General features: G+C 49.3%; 1 protein-coding gene across 1 annotated transcript in view; it reads right to left on the bottom strand.

Moving 5' to 3' along the window:
• Positions 1-577: 577 nt before the first annotated feature.
• Pcp4 (Purkinje cell protein 4) overlaps positions 578-22,436 on the bottom strand; it is a 53,580-nt gene continuing 31,721 nt past the window's right edge. Inside the window, exon 3 of the mRNA XM_042687330.1 lies at positions 578-981. Within this exon, the coding sequence (XP_042543264.1) occupies positions 854-981 (128 nt within the window). The 3' untranslated portion in view covers positions 578-853. The remainder of the gene's footprint in view (positions 982-22,436) is intronic.

Below are 22,436 nucleotides of genomic sequence, written 5' to 3'. Positions count from 1 at the left end.
CGCTGCCTACGGAAGCACGTTGGACAATTCAAAGCAATTTATTGGTCAGAGTTGCAGGACAACAGCCTCAAGAAGAGATGGAGGGGGAGGGAAGCCAGACAGCAGCTCCAGCTTGCAGGTGATGAAGAGGAACCCTAGCGAGTGGCAAGCCCCAGGGCGGTGCGTAGAGAAGCCTGAGAAGGCACCTGTCCCTGGAGCCACACCGGGTGGAGAACCACACCTGCATGGCAGAAGGGCATGCCAGGCTGTGGGGCATCGCTCTGAAGGCCTGGATCGCACCCACTGAGGCCTTCTGAGTGACCTGCCCCATCCCCGTGCTCCCGGGTGAATCATAACTCCTCCAGACACAGGGCTGCGACTCCCACCCTAAGGAGGCCAGTACACTGCAGAGGAGACAGGTGTGTCTGAGAACAGAGCTCACTGCCCCCGTGCACAAGCGCCTAACAGAAGGAAGGCACCGAGGTGCGTCTCCAGCTCGTAAAACAGGAAGAGAAGAGCCACCTGCCTTCCTGCTATGTGTGACCCCTGGGAACTTCCTAGGTTACCGTGACGGAAGAGAGGAAGGCACACAACTCGCTCATCTTCACTCCTTTTAATTACAACATCCAGGAAAGTAGTTAACAGGCAGAATGATAATGGAGCTACACACGGAGATTAAGCTACTCACAATTCCATTGTCTACATCTGCCCACCGGGTGGCCAGAGGACGGGTTTCTGCACATGCATTGTAGGTTTGCAGGGAGTGAGTGTGTTGTGTGTGGATGACTTCTCTCGAGGGTGGTACTCTTTTCGTTTCTTGACAGAGGATGGTTGAATGTGGTGTCTTCAGGCAGAGCAGGAAGGGGCTCCCTTGCTAAGACTGCGAGCCAGCCTTTTTCTTCTGGAACTTTCTGAACTGGGACTGAATGGCCACAGCCGCACGCTCTGTCTCAGGTGCATCCATGTCGATGTCAAATTCCTCCTGAACTTTCTTCTGCCCATCTGTAACAAGATAAACACAAACAAGCCAATCACAGACCTGCAAATAGAAAAGGCAACCCAAAACCTGGGATAGTAAAGCTAGAGACGGTCCACCATCTTGCTCTCTGAACCAAGGGCAGCCTACACCCTATGTCAAAGAGGCGACCCGGGCATTTGTATATTCTTGTACTCCATTTTCTGTTCCTAACAGCCACACTTTCCATACAGTTTTAAAATATTCAAGCTGCACACCTCCTTCTTGAAGCATCTCACACGGGTACAACTTCAACACGGCTATGGGCATAGATGCATTAGCATAGTATTCAGAAGAGCTCAGAGTTGGCCCAATGGCATTTTGTGTCCCTGTGTGTACTTCCTAGACAATGAGATTTGCTTATGGCATTCGGGGCCTTGACACAATTTGACCTTCGTGGTGGGTCTGAAGTTTCACAAATCACACATCTGCAAGGGGTCGTAGTGATTAGCTTGCTAAATAAATAGGACAGGTAAACAGAGAGATAGATGACAGATGGATGGATGGGGGGGGGGGGGATAACAGGCAGATGTATAGGAAAATCTGATGTTTTTTTCTTGCATGGCATTACCTAACCTTAGGCAAGTAATCCTCAGTTTACCTAAAGACTCTCCAGTTCTGCCCCAAGCCCTGCAGCCACACTTCCATGGAGAAAGAGAACACAGTGCATGGCCCTGCCTGCCTGTTAAGACAGTGGGTTTGTGACCCACATCAAAGATCCTTTTCCTCTCCTTCAGACTTGCAGCCGGTGCCCTATGAGCAGGGATCATGAGTGTCCGGGTAGCTTGCGGGGCTGCCCGTGGTCACCCAGAAGAGCCCTGATGACCCTGGGACCCGGCAGTGCTTTCCCATGACACCAGGAGCCGGTCACATGCAGCTTCTCTGCAGGAGTAGGGTCATCTCACCCAGTTGGAGTTGTCTGAGGCTCGGGTACAAGGTTTAGAAATGTCGACTGAGTATGGGAAGGTAAGAACGTGAGACACGGAGGTCCCAGCTCCACGCGGACAGCAGTAAAAATGTTCAGTACCCAATACACCTGTGGGTCTGGAGGGCCAGAAATCAGCATTGTTCATGGAAGATTTTCAGTCCCAAAGCCTCCCCTCCATCCCTCCTGGGAGAACCCTGCACAGGCTGCGGTTCTGACAAAGAAGGGGGTTCGTGGAATCCAGGGGGAGCTGGGAGCCATCGTTCTCATCCCTGAGATTTTGAAGGGCCTGATTCATCTTCTCTGTTTTACAATCGTGGAGCCTAGGGGAGGGGGGAAAAACAATAATTTTTTTCTGTGACAAATGACAAATGAAGATGCAGAAAATTATGTATATTTAGGGCTAACATGATGGAGTAAGGGCAGGTTATAAAAATCAATTTTGCAATTATATCTTAAACTAATACCTTCAGCCAAGAGTGATTTATTGATCCTTCCTTTGTTTGAAAAAAGGACCATGATGCTTCTATTTTTTCTTTAAAGCAATCACGAATACTCGAGGAGTTGTTGCACTCCTCCGGGGCGGTCTGCGGCAGCACGGAGGAAGGCTGCGGACGAGCGATCATTCCCTCTGAGCAGCTGGCAAGGCCCGCTCAGTAGAATGTCTCCAGGTGCCAGGGCACAGAGCCACACCACTGTGGGGTCCCGGAAGACAGGAAGGGCAGGGCTGGGCAGGGCTGGGCACATCAGCAGGGGTGAAGGGAAGCAGGAGATGTGGGAGAGGACCGCAGGCAGGTCTCCCATCTCCAGAGCTTCCCCAAGACCTGCCAAGCTTCTCCCCAAACGTCCCCATGGATGGAGATAAAGGATCAGCCGGAGTGGCTGACTTGACGGAGACACTCCTTTCCCACCTTATTCCAAGACAGAGCTGGGGCTCTCGGGCAGCGTGTGCTGCTGGTTCTCAGAGAGAGACCCTAGCGCGTCGGCTGGCAGGATAAAGGGAGCCACGGTGTGGCTTGTCCCCTTGTCAGGGGACAGCCCTCATCCCAGGCCTCCACCTTGGGTCTTCCTCCCCCCCACCACCTACGTGTGAGTCTCTGAGGGGGGGTAGGACTTGTCCTTGCTTCTTCCACAGACTCTGACATGAAGTAGGTGCTCAGTGAGTAACCCCTGCCTACAGAGGAATCCTGACATGGCACTGCTGTCGGGTGCACACTCTAGCTGGAAGACTAAAACCCCGAGCTGCCTCTGGGAGTTTGGTCAGGATTATGAGGGAGGGGCTGGGGGGAAAGGGTCGGGCCACTGGGAAGCCAGCCAGAGGAACCCAGCTCATGGAGGAAGGAAGTGGCAATGGGGCATCGGAAAACAGGACTGTTCAAAGGGGGAACTCTGAACATAGCAGGCGGTGGAGGGATGCAGGAACAGACGCCCAGCGGAGGCATCTTCATATCACCTAGGGCTCAGGTCCCCAGGGGAGACAGAGAAGGTCTGGCGGTGGCAGAGGATCTTGAGCAGCCCCACACACCAGTGAACCCGGGCCTGAGCCGGCATTGGGACTGACCCACACAGAGAATGAGCAAAACACAGGCCAGCGTCCCCGCAAACAGCCTGCAGACTTCTTGGAGCAAACGGCTGCCCTGTCCTGCCAGGAGCAGGAAAGCAACTCCTGGCTTCAGGGTCCCCACATCTACTTGGGGCCCGCTGGTCACTTGGGCCCTGATTTGGAGGGGGTGGTGCACTTCCCAACTTGGCCAACTCCCGTCATGGCTGCTCCACATCACGGCCACTTCCCAGTCGGCTTGCACAGGGGTGCCCAAGCCTGGCTTGATGCCAGTGACTCCACCATGGAGCCCATACCTAGAGCCCATTCAAGAGTGATCGCCTGTGACCACCAGATCCACCCACAGCTCACAGGTCAGGTGACCGGAGGCCTGGGCACTGCCTCAGGTCTCCCTCCTCCACTCCAGTGCACATCGAGGAACCAACAGAGGCCTTTGCAAACCGCTCTGAGTGGGAGAGAGAAGTACATCTAAACCAGAGACAGAGATCGGCCACCTGCCGTAGCCCTTTCCCTCCATTGCTATTCATTTCTCATGAAGACGTCCAAAGGCTTGTGCCTGGCGTTGGTATTTAGGATGCTGCTGCCTGAATTGAGGAATTTCCACAGCTACCTCATCCCTGGCGGCCACTCTTTGTCACTCTGAGTGAGTGAGCAGTGTTACCAAATCCTCCAGTGCCGTTCCACACCCTTGTTACTTTGAGTCTGCCCAGAGTTCTGAAATCCTGTCCTTCACTTTCCTGTATGGACACTCTGGAATTCTGAAGCTGACCACAGAGGACGTTCAGAACAATGAGTGGACTTAATACAGAACATAACAGTTCCGTTGGTGGATGAGAGAAAACCCAACTTCCTGATCATTCATTCAGGGAAAATATCAGCTGCTATGGGCCCCAACATCACATGTGCCTGGTAGGCCGGGGTCCCTTTCAAACCCTGGAGAGTTCCCATGTACTCAACACCTCCTCTCCCAGAAGTGGAAGTCAAAACTACCACCCTGGGCAATACATTAACCACTGCATTACCTGCATGGGTCTTATCTCTGTGAGATTATATTATGCATGTATGTTTGCATGTCATCAACTGTATATATGTCATATTTCTCTCTTCGCCTCTCTCTCAATATTTTTTCAGTCTCTGCCTCTGTCTCTCTCTCTCACACACACAGACACACAGACACACACACACACACACACACACACACACACACACACACACAACAACAACAACAACACAAGGCATGCAGAATGGACCCCAAACAGTTTGGTCTTTTCTTTGAATCAATGTGGACCAGACACACAGTTCCACCTGTGGCCCTGCATCACCAGGGAAAGACATGGGGGTGGGGAGGGGAGGTCATCATGTGATTCCGCTTGGCCATGATGGCCAACTGGAAACAACGTGATCCCATTCAGGTTTCGACATCACTCTATCACAGAGACTTCTTGCTCTACTTTCCTGAATTACCACCATTTCCCTGCAGCAACTGAGACAGGAAGTAGCTTCTGCTACTGCCTTTAATTCTGTCATAGGAGACTGTTCGGGTAGCCCTTCTTCAAGACCTAATTGTAATAAGAGGCTTTTATAATTGAGCATAAAATAGGCCCTCCCTCATGGGCTTACACACTGGGTGGGCAAATGTCAAGTAGAGAACATGATACAAAAGTGAGGAATTACTACCAATTGAAGACAATCCCACAGGAGCATTCTGAATCTCTGATAGGGTTATAGAAATCCATGGGGAAATGATTGGACAAGCTAACCTCTATGTGCATTTTTCTGTTCCAACAAGCATAGAGTCCAATGTTGGAGCAAATCAGCACACAATCCAACAGTTGCTGAATAGCCAGTACTAGTGTTCTTAGGCTGCCATGACAAACTATCACAGATCTCTCCAGCTTGAGGGATAGAAGTCTAGATTAGGATGTGAGCAGGACCCATTTCTCCCTGGGGCCCCTCCCTGTCCCGGATCTGTAGACAGCCAAGGCCCCCTCATCTGTAGAGGTGTGCATCCCCACTGTCTCTCTGCAAGCCCAGAGCTCCTCTACTCATAAGAAACCAGCCCTGTGGGAATAGAATCTACCCCGATGGCTTCATTGAACATTCATCTTGAAAGATACCATCTTCAAACATAATCACATTCTGACCACAGGAAGTTCAAGATGCAGAACACAAATTGGGGAATGGAGAGGCACAAATCTGCCCCCAACAGCAGCCAACCTAACTTGGGGGCTGTATGGATTTTCAAGTAGCATTGCAGTCTTTGCTTTGTTTGATTTCTGCACTCATTTCTGCAGGAAACATTCATGGTCCTGCTTTACAGAGGCTCAGAGACCATGGCGTTTCTCACCTGGTAACTGATGGCCTGGGCTGACTCTGAATCCAGCTCTTGCTCCAAATCCTGTGTGTGACTCCGCTGCTGCACTACTTTCTACTCTTTAGATGAAAGCCAAGATGACGGGCCTCTGCATGGACCAATTCGAATAGTTTTTGGAGAAATTGTGTCTTTCCTTAATGGCTCACATCTATACTGACAGAATGCCATCAATCACCAGGCAAATGCAGTTGTTTGCAGGTGGCCCATTGGAATTAATAGAGAATTCGTCTCTTAGCATGTAGCTCTAGTTTGACCCATCACTATTCTGGGGCCAGGGGGTAGCAGAGAAACCTGTCCCTGCTTTCCAGAGGAAAATGAAAGAAATAGGCAACCGTATTTAAATGACATAGAATTTCAGTCTCTAAAACCAAAGCAGAATGCTGAGTAAAGATTGTCCCAGTGACAACCCGACAGCCTGGGCTGGAGCCAAGGTAAGAGGTACACAAGCTCAGTTCAAGGTCAAAGGTCAAAATCTGCCCTCACCCCCTCCCATGGGGACGGGAGGCCACAGGGATAGTCATGATCTAAACATAACACTTTTTGAAAGACTCTTACTCATCCGTGCATATTTCAAGTATTTCATATTAACTCCTCAGAAATTAACAGACATATAATTTGTGAAGGGGAAGGGCAAAAACAAACCGTTTAAATAGGGATACAGGTAGACCCATTGCAACTATGAGATGTACAAGTTGTTATGTCGAAAAATGAATTTTACAACTTTGGCCGGTGGGGGCGGTGGGGGGGCCTGGGGGGAGCAGATGGGAAGGGATGGGAAGGGGAGCAAAGGAGGAGGCAACAATACTTGATAAGAAATGTACTCATTACCTTGCTCATGTAATTGTAACCCCTCTGTATGGTATTTTCACAATAGAAAGAAAAAAAGAAAAAAGAAATTAACAGACATTCCAAGTTATCTGGTGCATGACAGAACTATTCACAGATCTTGGAATCGTTCAAGATTGGATAGAGTTTGAAATGAAGCATAATTCAAACTTACACTAGTGTGGGTAGCACAGGGGGTAGAGTATGCCAAAGCCCTGGATTTAATCCCTAGTTCCAAAAAGAAACAAAACAAAACAAAATAGTAGCTTGGGAAGGGAAACTCCTAAATATATTGAGATTTTTGTGTGTGTGAGATGCTACAAGAATATTGCTTCTTGGTACCAGCAATAAGTCATGAACACAACAGCATTTAGTTGTAATACACACACACACACACACACACACACACACACACACACACACACACACACAGGGGGATGGGCAAAAGGCTTTCATTTTTGTATTCATAGCTCTCCATAGTTTAAGATTTATTTGATAGAAACAAATTACCTCCTAAGGCCTAGGCCTGTAGATCAGAAATTTGTGCCTAAGCAGTAAATTGGGCTATAATAGTCCTGAGTGGGAGTTTTCCTTCATTAGAAGTCGCAGCACATAGCGTACTATAAAAGGACCAAAATTTTAGCACACTATAAAGAAATAATAGTCATTTAACTTAAGTATGCCTTGCAAATGGGGTATCTGAATGCCAGGGTTCTGGGATGCCCTACTTCTTTCAGAGTGTAATATTAACTTGGAAAGAATTAACATCTGTCACTTGTGTTGCCCTTGATATAATTAAAGGGATCCACGTGGAGCCCTGGGGGTCCTCTTAGCTGGGGGCAGAGCGGCTTTCATCCCCAGGCTACCTATTAGTCCTGGGGACCCAGTATGGGTTCCTTTCTAAGCAGCCAACCCTTGCTCTTGGAGCAGTGAAAGCCAAAGAGATAGGTAAGAAAAGCAGGTGAGGAATGGAATTTTATCCCATAAATTGGATCAAGATGTACCTAGAGGACAAAGCACCCAATATTGGGGAAAAGGTCAATCCCTTTTGAGAAAAATCAAAATTAAAAGAAAAACTAGGGAGCACATAAAGGGAGGGAGGGAAGAAGGGAGAGAGGGAGGGAAGGAGGGAGGGAGGGAGGGAGGGAGGCAGGGAGGGAGGGAGGGAGGGATGGAGGGAGGGAGAACAAATTCAGCCGTGGTATTCAGTAGACACTATGTGCAAAATGACCAGTGGAACTTGTGGGCAAGGGTGAGGGAGAATAGGGCGGGGGGAGGGGACAAAGAAAGGGGTGACATTGTCCAAAAAAAGAAATCACTGGACTTATGAAATGGCAAACCCTTTGTACAGCACCTTCATTGTAACAATAAAATTATATTAAAAATAAGTAATACTATCAAAAAATTATACACAGTACATTGAAGTGCTGGCACAGAGCATCATGTTTTTATAACGTAGACAACTCATTCTTTCAAAAGCTGGAAAGAAGGCCAGCAAGATGGTCACAGTGCCCTTCAGCCAGGCATTGCTGGTAGTGCAGGATGCGTCCGGGGCTGCCCAGAGAGGCAGTTCTGAGCCCAGACCACCGCTTGCTCCTGTGGCTGCTTCCCTCAGCGTTCACCGAACGGGGAACTGCAGGGATGGAGAATTGCAATTTTCCAGGTCTCTGCCAAGAGGCAGAGACGAACGAGCAAAGTCAGGCATAAGCAGCAATGGGCAAGGGCCTCTCTGCCTCCCTTATATCTCCAAATCAAATAAAACCCAGCTCCTGTTTCCTCTGTTTATCAGGCTAGCGTCTTTCTAGGGTCCTCAGAGCTGTTTCCAACCCAGAGCCATTTGTCTGTGTCTTAACATGGAGGCCCTCTGCAGCCCCGGTCTTCAACGGTACAGCCCGGGTTGGGGTTGTTGTGAAACCTAATTTGGTCAGCTTTAAGAAGCGTTTACTCCTGGCTTCTCTGACTCTCTTTCCAATTATCCAGGACTCGGCTCCCAGGAGCTGCAGCTGGCTTATCTGAAGCGGCTGCCTGACCGTGCGCTCAGATAATCAAACGCCAACACGTTGGTAGGAACCGATGGAAAAGAAGAGAGGCCCCGCGGCCATCAAATCTTCCCCCGAAACTCATTACGCCTCGGAAGAAAGATCATTCAAAAAACAATTTTTTTTCTATTGGCAGAATTCTCTGCTAGCTGTGCTGGCTTGCTTGTTCCCAAACAGTACACCCCGGGGGCGGGGCAAGCATCAGCCACAGAACTGGGTGGTCTCCGGAGCGGCAGCCCCAGGGCCCACGCTGGAGATATGGGCAGAGCTGCGTCCCCTGGCATCCTAGGGGGGTCACTGCACCATGTCCCCATCTACAAGGGCCCCAGGACAGGACCTCAGTTTACCTTGTTCTTGACAAGCCTCCATCTCTAAATACAGTCATGTTGTAAGGCTGGAGATTTTGGAAAAGACCCTTCGGCTCCTCCTACTCACCGACATGTCTACTTTGTTGAGCGAAAAACAAAACAAAACATGAGGTGGAGTCTGACAAGAAACGGCTGGACTGGAGCAGCTGGGTTCCAGTTGAAACCCACCAACTCTTCACCATCCGGGGCTTCAAAGCCTTCCCTGTGTTGGAAGTGGGGTTGGATGGGAATCTAGGGCTGAGTTTCCCTGGAGAATCCTTGCACAAACAAGGAGAGAATGTCTCTAGGTCCTTACCCGGGACCACAGCCGATAACCCAGGCTCCCCCACTGCTGGCGCTTCCCCCTCTACCTCCAACATGGAGGATGAACAGCAGAGGAAATTCACCCAGGGTTTTCCAGGCTGGGTACTGCAGTACCTGGGAAGGCAAGGAGTGAGCCTGGGAGTGGGGAGGGGAGGAAAGAGGGTGCCCCTAAGTTGAAGATCCTATCCCTAGCCAGGGAGGGGACAGGAGGGGACAGCAGCAGGCCGCCACTCACTCCACACTGCATGTGCAGCGGCCATGCCGCCTTAGGCGCGGTCCCAGCGTCTTGCTCACGCACCTTCCTTGCCCAGGCCCCAGCTTCGCTGGCCTCCCTGCCTCCTGGAGGACTAAAGGCCCTGAAATAAAATTCTTTCTACTGAATCAAGCAAGCGTGGTTTTTGACATGTTCACCTGGCTCTTCTACAGCCATGCCTGGTCCACAAGGGCTGAGGAGGAGAGGATATTACGTAAAGCGTGGAAATGTGCCTTAAGAGATCGTATCGTGAGATGTCTTCATGTGCAGAGACAAGCTTGTGGAGCCTGTAAAGAATAAACTGAAGCAAAGAGAATAAAGAGAGCCCTTCTGCTCTGTGCCTGGTACCTGTCCAAAGATGCCCTAACAGCAGAGCACAGAAGGGTGACGTCCAGCCTCCTCTTCTCCTAACCAAAGGAAGCTATAGTCAATCAGGAAGCAGAGAATGGAGAGTCATCTCATAGTAGACAAGCTTCTGTGCAAGCCAGCCAGGGACTCCATGCCCAAGAAAATCACCAGCAGAGAGACACCGTGCATAAATGTGTTCTTGCTCTTTGCTCTTTCTTTACCTCCTCTTCATAGTTATACAAGCCCCAATTTGAGGTTGCACACATGACTATCTAGACAAGTTTGCAGGTTTCTTGCTGGTGGAAGTGACCACTGCTATGACTATAAAAAAGTTACCTCTTTTCCTTCGTCCTTTAACTGATCTTTGGCTGGCTGACAAGGTAGGTGTCATGGCTGGTGCTGAAGCTCCTTCCAGAGCATTTGTGTGACCAGGGTTCATTCCTTTCTTTGCTCCATCTGGCTTTCCAGCATCCACTGAGTGTCTGAGAGCCTGGCCATCTTCCATAACTCCCTTAGGCTTGTAGCTTCTAAACTTCCAAACCCCCACTTCGTAGGATAAAACCAGAATGCTTTTCAGCACTACAGAGTTGAGAACGTTCTTCAGCTTTTCAATAGAGAGAAAAGTCACATGCAATCAAAATGGCGGAGTAATTTAAAGTAATCTGACATGAATATTACTTAGTCCAATTAATAGACAAACGAGGCCTAAGTTTATTGAGTGTGTCTGTCTCCCCATCTCATACCCACAGCCAATCTGACATGAAAGAAGAAACGAAGAATCTGAAATGAAAGAAGAAACAAAATGGAAGCATGGAGCCAATGGAAGGCCTTCCTTCCACAGAAGCAGGAGGAGGAGAAAGAGAAAAGCCAGCACAGCCCAGTCACTGCTAGGTTAAGATGATTCCTGGAACTTTCATGACAGTGAAAAGCAAACATTAGGATGGACAGAAAAATGATCTCCCCTATACCAGCTCTGTTTCCATGCCAGGACTCTGCGCCTTGCTCACAGCTCCTTGGCTACAATGCCATCCTCGGCACTGCACGCAGTCTGGCTTTGTCTCTTGTGACACCGGGGTGGCATTGCCTGCCCTCCACAGCCTTGCTGTCAGCCAAGCAGCCAATCATGCTGTCTCTGAGGGTGCCTTCCGCATTGGGCCCTCAGCCCTGCGCCTCTAATCTGGGCAGACAGCTGTTCCTTTCTCCCGTGTCCAAGGATGACTATGCAATCTATCCTAAAGGAAAATGGGCTGTTCCGTAGTGTGTGGAATCTACCCTGGTGGGAGACTCTGATTGGATTCTTGAAAGGGGGATCTGTGAAGCAGAGCCCCGAGCTCAACCACGTCCAGTGCAGCCAAGCTGATGGATGCAATACTTGGTGCTTAAACTTCACCCCAAGCTGGCTGCCAGCCCTAACTGCCCATTCAGCTATGTCCTGAGCTTTGTTTCATTCTGCAGTTTTTCATGTGTGTCTTGAGAAAACCAGACAGAAATCAACACCACTGCATAAACTTCTGTTCTGCAAACCCTGAGTGTGATGGCACGTCCATGCAAGAATGCCAGAGAACAGTGAATGCGTTTACGTCCCTGTGTGCTCGTGTTCATACAGGTACATGCCCATCTGAAAGGTGTGCTGGCCTGTCACACACCACACAAGTTCCTGTGCCCAGCTCTTCCTGTTCCTGATCTCCAGCTATGGCCCACCTGGACCCAGCTCTTCCTAAGTCTGAAGACTGGCCACATCACCACAACCTGCTCAGATTAAAACGGCTCTACCTGAAGAGCCCACAGCTGATCACCTGCCAATTGACTGGAAATCAATTATTGATGGGTCACCTGGAGATTGAACCCTCTTCTATCTACCAGGAAGATGGCCTCAGATGTAATACAATGAGAATGGCCCAATACCCAAGAAGAAATGTAGTCTAGTGCTTTTGGAAAGTAGGTGGCTGGACCATACGTTAATGCCCTGGCCTCAGAAAGATTCACTAGGAGTAGAATTCAGGATCTCGCCTTAAACAACATATGGTCATGTTCTAATAGCCCATTCCAGTAAGAGATGCAGCGAGGGCTTCTCTGGGGTGTGGCAGATCTCATCGGTGATGACTTCATGGCCCGGGAGCCCAGCCCACCCCACGGAATCTGATGCGTTCCTGTGCCGAGTCACCTGACGCACATGGGTTCTATCATACCTGCCCCTCCAAAGAGTTCTTATGGACAAAAGAGAAGCAGAGTATTTTTTTCTCTTTCTCTCCAAAATTCCCTACATTCGCAAGGCTAGGAACTACCCAAAATTATATAGTTTTACAATAATTTTGTAAGTCCCATAATTTCTCAAAGAACCAACATTCAAACATCATCCTGGAGCGGTCTAATGATCAACACAAGCAGAAGAAGCTTTTATGTCTAGATCAAAATTTTTATGCAATGATTAAATCTCTATTTGGGGCTGTGGAGCTCAAAGAAGCATTCATAGAAACTAGGGCTGGAGGGAAGAGGGCACCAATTTAGACCGAATCCAGAGAGACGCATCCAAGACCCACCAACGTCTGGTGGAATAGAAGCGTCTCCCAGGAGCTCACACACCTGACCTCTTACTACAGTTATTTGCAGCTGAACTGAAGAAAGAGGCTACAGAGAATTCTATGTCTCCTGCTGCAAATGGCCAGGGTGACCCAACAGATAGGGAACTGGCAAGATTTAATAGTATGGTCCGTTTTCAGATGTGTGAAAAGAATAAGGCGGACTGTGCCTCCCTATGTCTTCTAAGACCCTATCTTCTGTTCTTACGAAGAATCTGAGTCCTCGTTTCAAAGTTACACTCCATTTCTACATGGATGACCATAAGTTACGGCATCAGTAGGCTGGATTCAGAAAAAAATTTAAAAGGCAAGTGAGAATTTTTCAAAAAGTAGCTGAACCTTAGCCTGCCGTTGTCATAGGGCTGGGGAAGTGTAACCTGGTAAGCTCAGAGGTTCCAGTTAGGTTCATAGCCAGGTAAGCATCTCCTGAACCCACAGGTAAAATACAACCACCCAGAGGGCCTTCAATGGATGTATGGGTCAAGAAAATGTATATATATATATATATATATGTATATATATATATATACATATATATATATATAATGGAATTTTATAATTTGGAATTTATAATAACTTGGAAATTTATAATGTGGAATTTTACTCATCCATTGGGGTGATATGTCACTTTCAAGGACATTGAAAAACTAGTTTAGATGAAGCAAGTCTGGCTCAGAGAAACAAAGGATGCATGTTTTCTCTCATATGTGGAAATTAAACCTAAATTATAACCATATATAACCTCATCTACAGGGTCATATGGATAGAGATATAGCGATATAGATACAAACACAGAGGTATTAACTAAAGTATGGTATCAGCAGGGGGAAGATCCAGTGACCTTACAACTAACTCACAGTTTCACAAATCCATACACAGAAGCTGGGACAGGTGTGGTCAGGAGGGGGGAGGACAGGGAGGAGGGGTAGACAGATGACTAGAGGAAGGGCCGTGGATGCAGTCGTCATGTTCACTGTGTCTGTGTGGAAAGGGGCCCCGGTACCGAGAGGGGCTGGGTCGTGTTGGAAGAGACGGGGGAGGGGAATGGAAGGGGTAACATCGACAAGATGCAGTGTGCTCACAAGCTGGCATGTTGAATTGACATCCCTTGGCATGACTACTTAAGTAAAATAAATAAGTAAAATAGCAAATAAATAAATAAAATCAGAAGGGTCTGGCCTTACCATTGCAGTGGCCTGAACTTTAGGAGGGGGGGGCCGCCCCCACCCTGCCCCAGGGTGTGAGGTGGAGCTCTGCTGTGGACCACGGCCCATAGGACCCCAGCGGCCTCCTTGCCAGGAGTAAGGGACATAAAGGTAAGAGGCAGGAAAAGACGCCCCGCTTCTGTAGGCAGCCAGTCAGTTGGAAATGCAGGCTCTTTCCCCCCAGATAGAAGACTGAATTTTCCCATTTCCGCCTGCTTTGTTAAAATCGTCATTTCCAAGACAGGGCATGTTATCGTGCACGCACACCTGGCCACAACCACGTTCACGCTCCACCCATCACGCTTGTTTCCCTCGCTGCCTCCTCCGAAGGAAAGCTTCGGATTTCTCCTCTGCAGTCCTCACCAATATCCTCTTGCTGTGCACAAGAATAAATACACAGAATGAACCGTCGCTGAGTGCCCCAGGGAAACGAGCCGGCCAGCCTCAGAAGTGTGGGGATGGAGGAGAGGGGCACCTCTGGAGAGGAGCAGCGGGGGGATCCCTGCAGGGGCCCTGGAGCCAGTGCGGAAGGCCCAGAGCGGGCCTCCCCGCACCCCATCCCCTCAGGAGCAGGACCAGAGGGAGACACGGGTGCCTCGCCAGGCCTCAGGGGCAAACAGACTTAGGACTCCACACTCAGGGGAAGGTTCTAGAGGAGGTGTCACGGCCGACAAAGCCAGCCCAGTCTTAGAGTTTCTCTTCTCTTTGAAGCACCTGCAAAACCATGACTGATCTCCACGCGGCCCACAGACCCCTTAGAGAACTTTCCAGAACCAGCAAGAGTATGATCCGCTGAAGAAGCAACTTCCTGGGCTATTTTCGGTTGCCTGGGGCTGATTTGCAAAGCACACTGTAAAGACCCTTTTGTGTTTTATGGGCTGGTGGGTAATTTCACTTTGGCCACTGCACATCAATTCAGATAAAGGTTTATGTGTGCACCGGAACAACCAAGTCCAAACTCTAAGAGAGGAAGGAGACCAGGAGCACAGATTTAATGGCGGTGCTGCACTTTGGGTTGGGAGCAGTGTGGAGTGAGCTCACTGGACACAGTGCTGTCACTGGGTGGTGGGAGAAGGTGGGGAGGGGAAGGACTGGGGAGACTGTTGGAAGGAGTGGCACTGAGGGAGAGATGCCCTGTGTTCTCCAACTGCTTTGCTAAAGGGCGCCTCCTCTGGACAACTACTTAAAGATATTAAGAAAAATAACCGAGAATCGATGGCTCCCAGCACGCATCAGTGTCCAGCCATGGAAGAATCCCCAGGAGACCTGAGAAAGTGGTGTTCTCAATGGATGCTAGAGCAGGGGACACTTTACAGTCATCTTTAGGGTCTGGGTCGGTAGCGAGAAGAAAGTGCTGAGAAATATTGAAGAAGCCATGACGTTGCCAAGCACCGAAATAGCAGCAAGCTTCCATTTTAGCACAAACACAAATTCCTGGCAGGAGTGCTTCCCAGGAACTCAGGGGGCCCATCTTTGAGTTCCCATTCTCCCCACAATCCTCTAAGTCCATGCAGTCCATAGGTAGGTCAGCCAATCGCTGCTCTGTACTCAGAGTAAATGGGAGAAGTGGAGGATATGAAAGACTATCCATAACCCAAAGAAATCAGAGTGCTTGTGGCTCACGCCTGTAATCCTTGCTATTCGAGAGGCTGAGGTCTGAAGATTAAGGTTCAAAACTAGCCAGGGCAGAACAGTTCATAAGACTCACTTCTACCTAACCAGCAAAAAGCCAGAAGTGGCAATGTGACTCAAGGGGTAGAGTACCAGTCTTGAGTAGAAAAATATCAAGCATCAGAGAGAGAGGCCCTGAGTTCAAGTTCTAGTACCATCACATACACACACACACACACACACATACACACACACATACACACACACATACACACACATACACACACACATACACACATACACACACACACACATACACACACATACACACATACACACACACATACACACACATACACACACACATACACACACACACACACACACACACACACACACACACACACACACACACACACACGGAAGCATCTGATAGCAGGAAGATGGTTTCCAAGAGAAATAAAATTCTTAAAAATCTTACTAAACTCAATGCAATGACATGCAAATAATTAATTTCTTATTCATGGTTGGAAGGAAGGAAAAAACATGATGAAAAGCCCAGCAACACTGAATCCACACCACAAAGCCCAGCAACACTGAATCCACTCCACAAAGCCCAGCAACACTGAATCCACACCACAAAGCCCAGCAACACTGAATCCACTCCACAAAGCCCAGCAACACTGAATCCACACCACAAAGCCCAGCAACACTGAATCCACTCCACAAAGCCCAGCAACACTGAATCCACACCACAAAGCCCAGCAACACTGAATCCACTCCACAAAGCCCAGCAACACTGAATCCACTCCACAAAGCCCAGCAACACTGAATCCACTCCACAAAGCCCAGCAACACTGAATCCACTCCACAAGTGGAAGAGGACACTAAACCTAAGAGAGTATTTACAAGAAATTCACATGTGGGGGCTGGGAAGGTGGCTCAGTGGTAGAGCGCTTGCCTTGCAAGCCGGAGGCCCTGGGTTCGATTCCTCAGCACCACATAAGCAAAAAGAAAAAAGCCGGAAGTGGCGCTGTGGCTCAAGTGGTAGAGTGCTAGCCTTGAGCTGAAGAGCTGAGGGACAGCGCCCAGGCCCAGAGTTCAAGCCCCATGACCAGACCCCAAAAAAAAAAAAAAAAAAAGAAATTCACATGTGGAAAGATCCCTAAGGAACCAGCAGCACAAGCTGCCCTTTCCAGAAAAGTGAGAGGAACGGTTCATACCTTCATACCTGCAAAGTAACGGCAGAAAACTGAAGTTCACCAATGGCTGGATTTTGTTGGTTTTCAGTTCTGCAGTTTGAACTCAGGGCCTGGTGCTTGCTAGGAAGGTGTTCTACCTCTTGAACCATGCCTCCAGCCCTTTTGGCTTTAGTTATTCTTCAGATTCGGTCTCTCATATTTTTGCCAGAGTCCTCCCTCCTTAAATGGTGATCTTCCCACCTCTGCCTCTTGGAGAGCTGGAATTACAAGTGCACATCACCCTACCCAGCTAAATGATTGCAGTTTAAAATCAGTACCCCACAGCTTGGTCCTTCTCCCTACTTGATCTGGCAGAGCACGAGTTACAATTAAGGAGGGCCTGAAGCTCGTTTCTTTTCCTCTGTGATTCAGGAAAGGACAGCCTCTCGGTTATGTGGCAAAGGGGAGAGATGACATTAAAAGGAGATGCGTTTAATGAAAGGAAGGAGATGGAGGCTGCTCATATTTTTTAAGGAGCTGATCTTATCGTTGGATTTAAACATTGAATTCAACTTCCAAAGATTGATCGGGCATTCAGCAGAGACCTGAATGACACCAGAACAGCTGCCTCTTCCTTTCCAGAAGGACGTAGACTGACTCTGGTCTCTGAACACGGCGAGGGCGCTCTGAGAAGGCCTGGGAGCCTCAGGCAGGGGTGGGGCCGCTGTGCTCTCCACCTGGAGCCCCGTGGTTCCACCGCTTCCCTGGTGTCCACGGCCAGGACTGCCCAGTCATCACAGGCCCCAAGACAGCAGCCGAGCCAGCCCCCTGCAGGCCCCAGGAGCGCAGTTTGGTCCAGAAGACAGAGGAGTGGCTTCCTGCCTTAAAGCCCGCGCAGAACACACCCCCCTTCTGAGGTCCTGGGACCCCCAAGCCAGGAGTCTGGAAGTGCTCGCCATGCCCTCCTGTTCTGGCGCTCTCACTGACGGGACCAGAGTGCCCTGCTCTGCACCTCTGCTCATTCCTCACTGTCCCAGGACCCACCGCAGCTTCATGTTCAGCTGCCTTGCTGATTTGTGCACTACTAGACTTCCTCCATCTCCCTTTGCGACCAGTGATAGCTGAGGGGAGAGGACAGCTCACACTGACCTCTGAGAACACACCTTCCCTGCAGAGCACAGCCTGGAGCACTCACACTGACCTCTGACAGCACACCTCCCCTGCAGAGCACAGCCTGGAGCACTCACACTGACCTCTGACAGCACACCTCCCCTGCAGAGCACAGCCTGGAGCACTCACACTGACCTCTGACAGCACACCTCCCCTGCAGAGCACAGCCTGGAGCACTCACACTGACCTCTGACAGCACACCTCCCCTGCAGAGCACAGCCTGGAGCACTCACACTGACCTCTGACAGCACACCTCCCCTGCAGAGCACAGCCTGGAGCACTCACACTGACCTCTGACAGCACACCTCCCCTGCAGAGCACAGCCTGGAGCACTCACACTGACCTCTGAGAACAAACCTCCCCTGCAGAGCACAGCCTGAAGCATCAGGGATGTTAGATGTGTCACCTAGCAATTCTGCTCCCCCAAACCACCCAGAAAAAAACAAAAACAGGTGACATTAGTGGAACTCTTCTTCTGTCTTTATTTTGTTTGTTTTGCTAAAGGCAATGCAAAATTTCCATTGGAGAATCATTCTGTCTTGTCTTTCCAGTGCTGCAAACACCGGTAGGATAAGAGGCTCAGGCCATGTGCTGCATCGTTAACCCAGCTACTCAGAGAGTGTAGACAGGAGGGCCCAGGTCTGAGGTGTCAGCCTGAGCACAAATGCAAGGTCCCAAGCCAAACCTCTAACGCTCAACTGGATTGAAACCCCAGTGCCACAAAATCAACGGGTAGGTAGATACACAAAAGGCTGCATTTTTTCATTAGGAAGAGGTGAAGAAACTGGGGTTAGCCTGACCCTTGAGTTCAGGACAATTAAATATAGATGGGGGGACAGTGAGAGAGAGGTAGGGATTGTCTCCTGAGCCACCAAAGATATGTCCACATAAAATATAGAATGTCCTTCAAATTTCAGCTCTAAAAAAAATCCATATAATTATATCCCAAATACTGCAAGAGATAGAATTCCAAAGGTTGTCATTTGTTTATCTGAAACTGACATTTGAGCAGGCTCCTGCACTCTTGCTCGCTGCATCTAGCAGCCTACCTGCTCTGTCGTTCTCAAAGGCCCTTCGCACAGCTGTGCCCTCCAGGGAGGCTGAAGCTGGCAGAGGGTCCCTCCACTACCCTCTCCTCAGGCCTCAGAGACCACACTGTCCTTAGCGAGTTTTCTAACCATGCCTGCACCTCTGCAGAGGAGCCCTTGGCAGGAAACACTCTTCCAATTACCCATGTGGAACTGGCCTCTAGTTCCTTCCTGGACTAAGAGCTTGCTTCTATCATAATTTTTATCTATAATTTTCTAACCAGCATATAACAGAACACAGGATGCCCAGGGGGAGAGCTTTGGAGGGAGCAGAAAAGATAGGTTAGCCCATGCAGAGGTTTCCATGGGTTCCCGTTAACTACTGCTATGTGACAAACTGTCATAAATTTTCCAATGAAGCAGGAGTTGGGAATGCTGTCCCACTGTCTCCTGGGTGCTTCCCATTTGGAGTGTCTGCTGTAGGCAAAAGGTCCTGGGCTAGGCCATCGGAAGGGCCCTTGATCATGTCTGGAGCAGCTGGCACAGCTGTGGCTGTTGGCATCTCTGCTTGTAAGAAGCCACAGCAGAGATGCCCAAGACTGAGCTTCCTCATGATACGGTGGTTCCAAGTAGTAGAACTTTGCATGGAGCAATTTAAGAGTCTTCCAGGAAGGGGAAGTAGAAGCTGAGTCTAGAACCTAGCTTGCTTCCATCTGCCGCATTCCTTTGGCAGCAAGGGGAGGGGGCTTAGAACCATCTGTCCAACTGTTGTCCATGACCATCTTTAATCCGCCACAATGTATGATCCCAACCAAGAAGTCATATAACCAAACAGCCGGTGTCCAGAAGGACCTAGACATTTGAGCCAAGTCTACGAAAAGGTACGTGAAAATGACCATGGCCGAAAGTATTTTTTGTCTCTCTTTTGGGAAACTGATGAGATTATTCTTTCCTGTTACATGTGCTTGACTTTCTCTTACGCTGAATTCGTGTCTGTGCTGTCGGCTCTCTTTGATTTTTGGCAGTACTGGGGTTTGCACCATGCCCCCGAGGCATATCTCCAGCCCTGTTTTCCTCTGGTTCTTTTTAGGATAGGCTCTTACTTCCTGCTCAAAGGCATTTCTGACTACTCAGTCTGACTACTGCAGGGTTCTGTGTCCAGTTCCACCATGGAGACAGACTCTCAACACCTCTGTGTGCCGGGGCAAGCCTGAAACCTCAGTCCTCCCCACTTCCGCCCTCCAGGAAGGTTAGGACCACAGGCCCATACTGCTGCACAAAGCTCTAGGTTGAGAGGAGGTCTCAAGAGCTTTTCTGCCTTGAGCTGTGATCCTGTTCTCAGCCTCCCAAGTAGCAAGGATGAAAGGCGCGGTCTGCCAGTATCTGACTTGGACACGTTTATATCTTCAGTTTCTTCTGGGAAAATCTTTTGTCTGTGTAACGTCTTCTTTTGTTGTAGGAACAATTTGTTCCTTTTCAATGGGGAGTATCTCAGAGTGAGAGAGGATTTCGGGTACGGGTTAATCTGACCTTGATCCTTAAAAGCAACTGGTGCATTTTAGGTGTGCTGTTCACCTGGGTTTGCTCAGTGCCCAGAGAGCCAGTGCTAGAACCTGAAGTTCAGCTTCCTCTCTGCTTCCTTAGCCCTGTCTAGCCCAGCCACGCCTAGCAAATCCACAAGTATTCCCCTGGGATGGCATAAATGACTTCCATAATGTGGCCTCTTCCCCTGTGTGGGAGTTTGTCACATGTCTCCCCTTGTTGACCCTGAAGTCTCAAAGGTGTTCTGAAAGTGAGTTCCAAGAACTGAAGCTCTTGATTTGCATACATTTATGCAATTTTCTGGGTCAAGTGAGTTAATAACCACTTCACAGACTATCTCACGCCTTCAAGTGAATCATCTAATGCCAAAAGGCTTCCCGTGATCTATTTGGTATGTTGAACCAGGAGAGCAGGTTAGAAGCAATGGAAGGAAAGTATACTGTCCAGTGCACAGCACATACTGCATTGCGTTTGTAAGACTGGGTTTGTATGTGAAGCCGTCACACGGTAATGTCCTAGACAGCCTGGCAGTGCACAGAGGCACCACTTGGAGGGCTGGGCTCAATGCTCTGCTGAATCCGGTTTGAACAAAGGGCACTGTGTTTCTGTTTTTCTGGGGGACCTACAAAGGATGTAGGTAGCTCTGATCTTCAAGGAGAGTTGAAAAGGAAGAGGAGTCTTATGTTCTAGCACATAGGGATGGAGACTACGCAAAATTGTGCTAATCTTGAGACAATCTGTGCTGGGTGGTGATCATACTTCTTTCTTTCCCTGTCCTGGACAAGGGAGCATGGGAGATACCTGCCCGTACCTGTCCTCACGAGCAGAGCTACAGTACCACCCATCAGTCAGCTCAGCTCCATGTTAGCAGAGGGTCTCCCCAAAAAGAATCCACTGTCACATTTAAGTAATTCAAAAAAAAACAAAGATGATTCAGAGCCAGATTTAGTCTCTTCTTGCCTAAAGTTAATGAAAATTGATCACCTCCTGAAACAGAGTTCCCTATTTGGGGGAGACTAAAAGATTATACACACTGCAGTGCTCTTGACTGAATTGGCCAAGGAATTGAGCCAAATCTTCCCAATTAATTAGTATTGATTGGAAAGCTCAACTTGTGACTGATGCAGAAAGCTGAGAAAACCAATCAGGCATCCCTGGGGTGCAATTAGCGGGCGCTCACGTCTCCTAGGTGCTGCCCCCCGGCAATGTGCTCCTTCCTGGCGGCTCGTTCAGAACGCTTGTCCACCCTTCCCTGGGTCACAATGAGGCTTCTGCCTGGAGTGACTCCGTTGGAGAAGCAGGTGCAGCCTAACAGAAAGATCCACTCTCCAAAGGTGTCCAACCTCCCTTTCCTGAGAAGAGCCTCCCCAAGACACCCGTGTTCCCATACACACACTCCTAAGCCCCGATGAGCCCCACTAACCCAGACCCTCCCAACGTAAACCGTCTGTATTATCACAGAGCGCAAGTTGGTCCCCACCTCTGAAAAATTGCTGGCTAAGCGGATCAGCTCTCTAAATATTATAGCCAAGCGTAATTGCCCAAGCCTGTAATCCTAGCTAGGAGGAGGTGGCAAGCAGGAGAAATGGAGAAGTGGATTCCAGAACAGCCTGGGTCAAAGTTCTCAACACCCCATCTCAATGAATAGTTGGCATGTGCCAGTCCTTCCAGCTATACAGGAAGTACAAAGAGGAAGATCATGGTCCAGGCTGGCCCTGGACAAAAATGGGAGATTCTATTCCAGGAAAAAATATAAAATATGGGTCAAGTGAGAAAGAACCCGCAAACTAAGTAAGCACAAGGTCCTAAGTTCAACTCCCATGTCATCAAAAATAGACTGCGACCACTTTACCTGCTTCCAAGAACAAAATGTTCTCAAGCACACAAATTCTGCTCCCAATCCCATTTCTGAAGGAACTGCGGAGGAGGCAGCGCTAGGAGCTGCTGCCCTTCCCTGGAAGGCCAGGCCTCCACGTGTTCCGAGGACTGAAACTACTGTGTACAGGCAAGGAGCCATCTCCCCCTCCATTAGCAATGGACCAGGCAAGTCTGCTCCAAAGCCTCGCACTTATGGGAGGTGTTTCTTGCTCCATGACCCCATTTCCACACTCAACCCAAAGGGCAAAACAA

Source organism: Dipodomys spectabilis, unplaced genomic scaffold (assembly GCF_019054845.1).
Source record: "Dipodomys spectabilis isolate Male_0828 unplaced genomic scaffold, ASM1905484v1 ptg000107l, whole genome shotgun sequence".
In the NCBI taxonomy this organism is placed as follows: domain Eukaryota; kingdom Metazoa; phylum Chordata; class Mammalia; order Rodentia; family Heteromyidae; genus Dipodomys; species Dipodomys spectabilis.
Note: the sequence above shows the minus strand (reverse complement) of the source record. Positions and strands in the feature narration are given on the sequence as shown.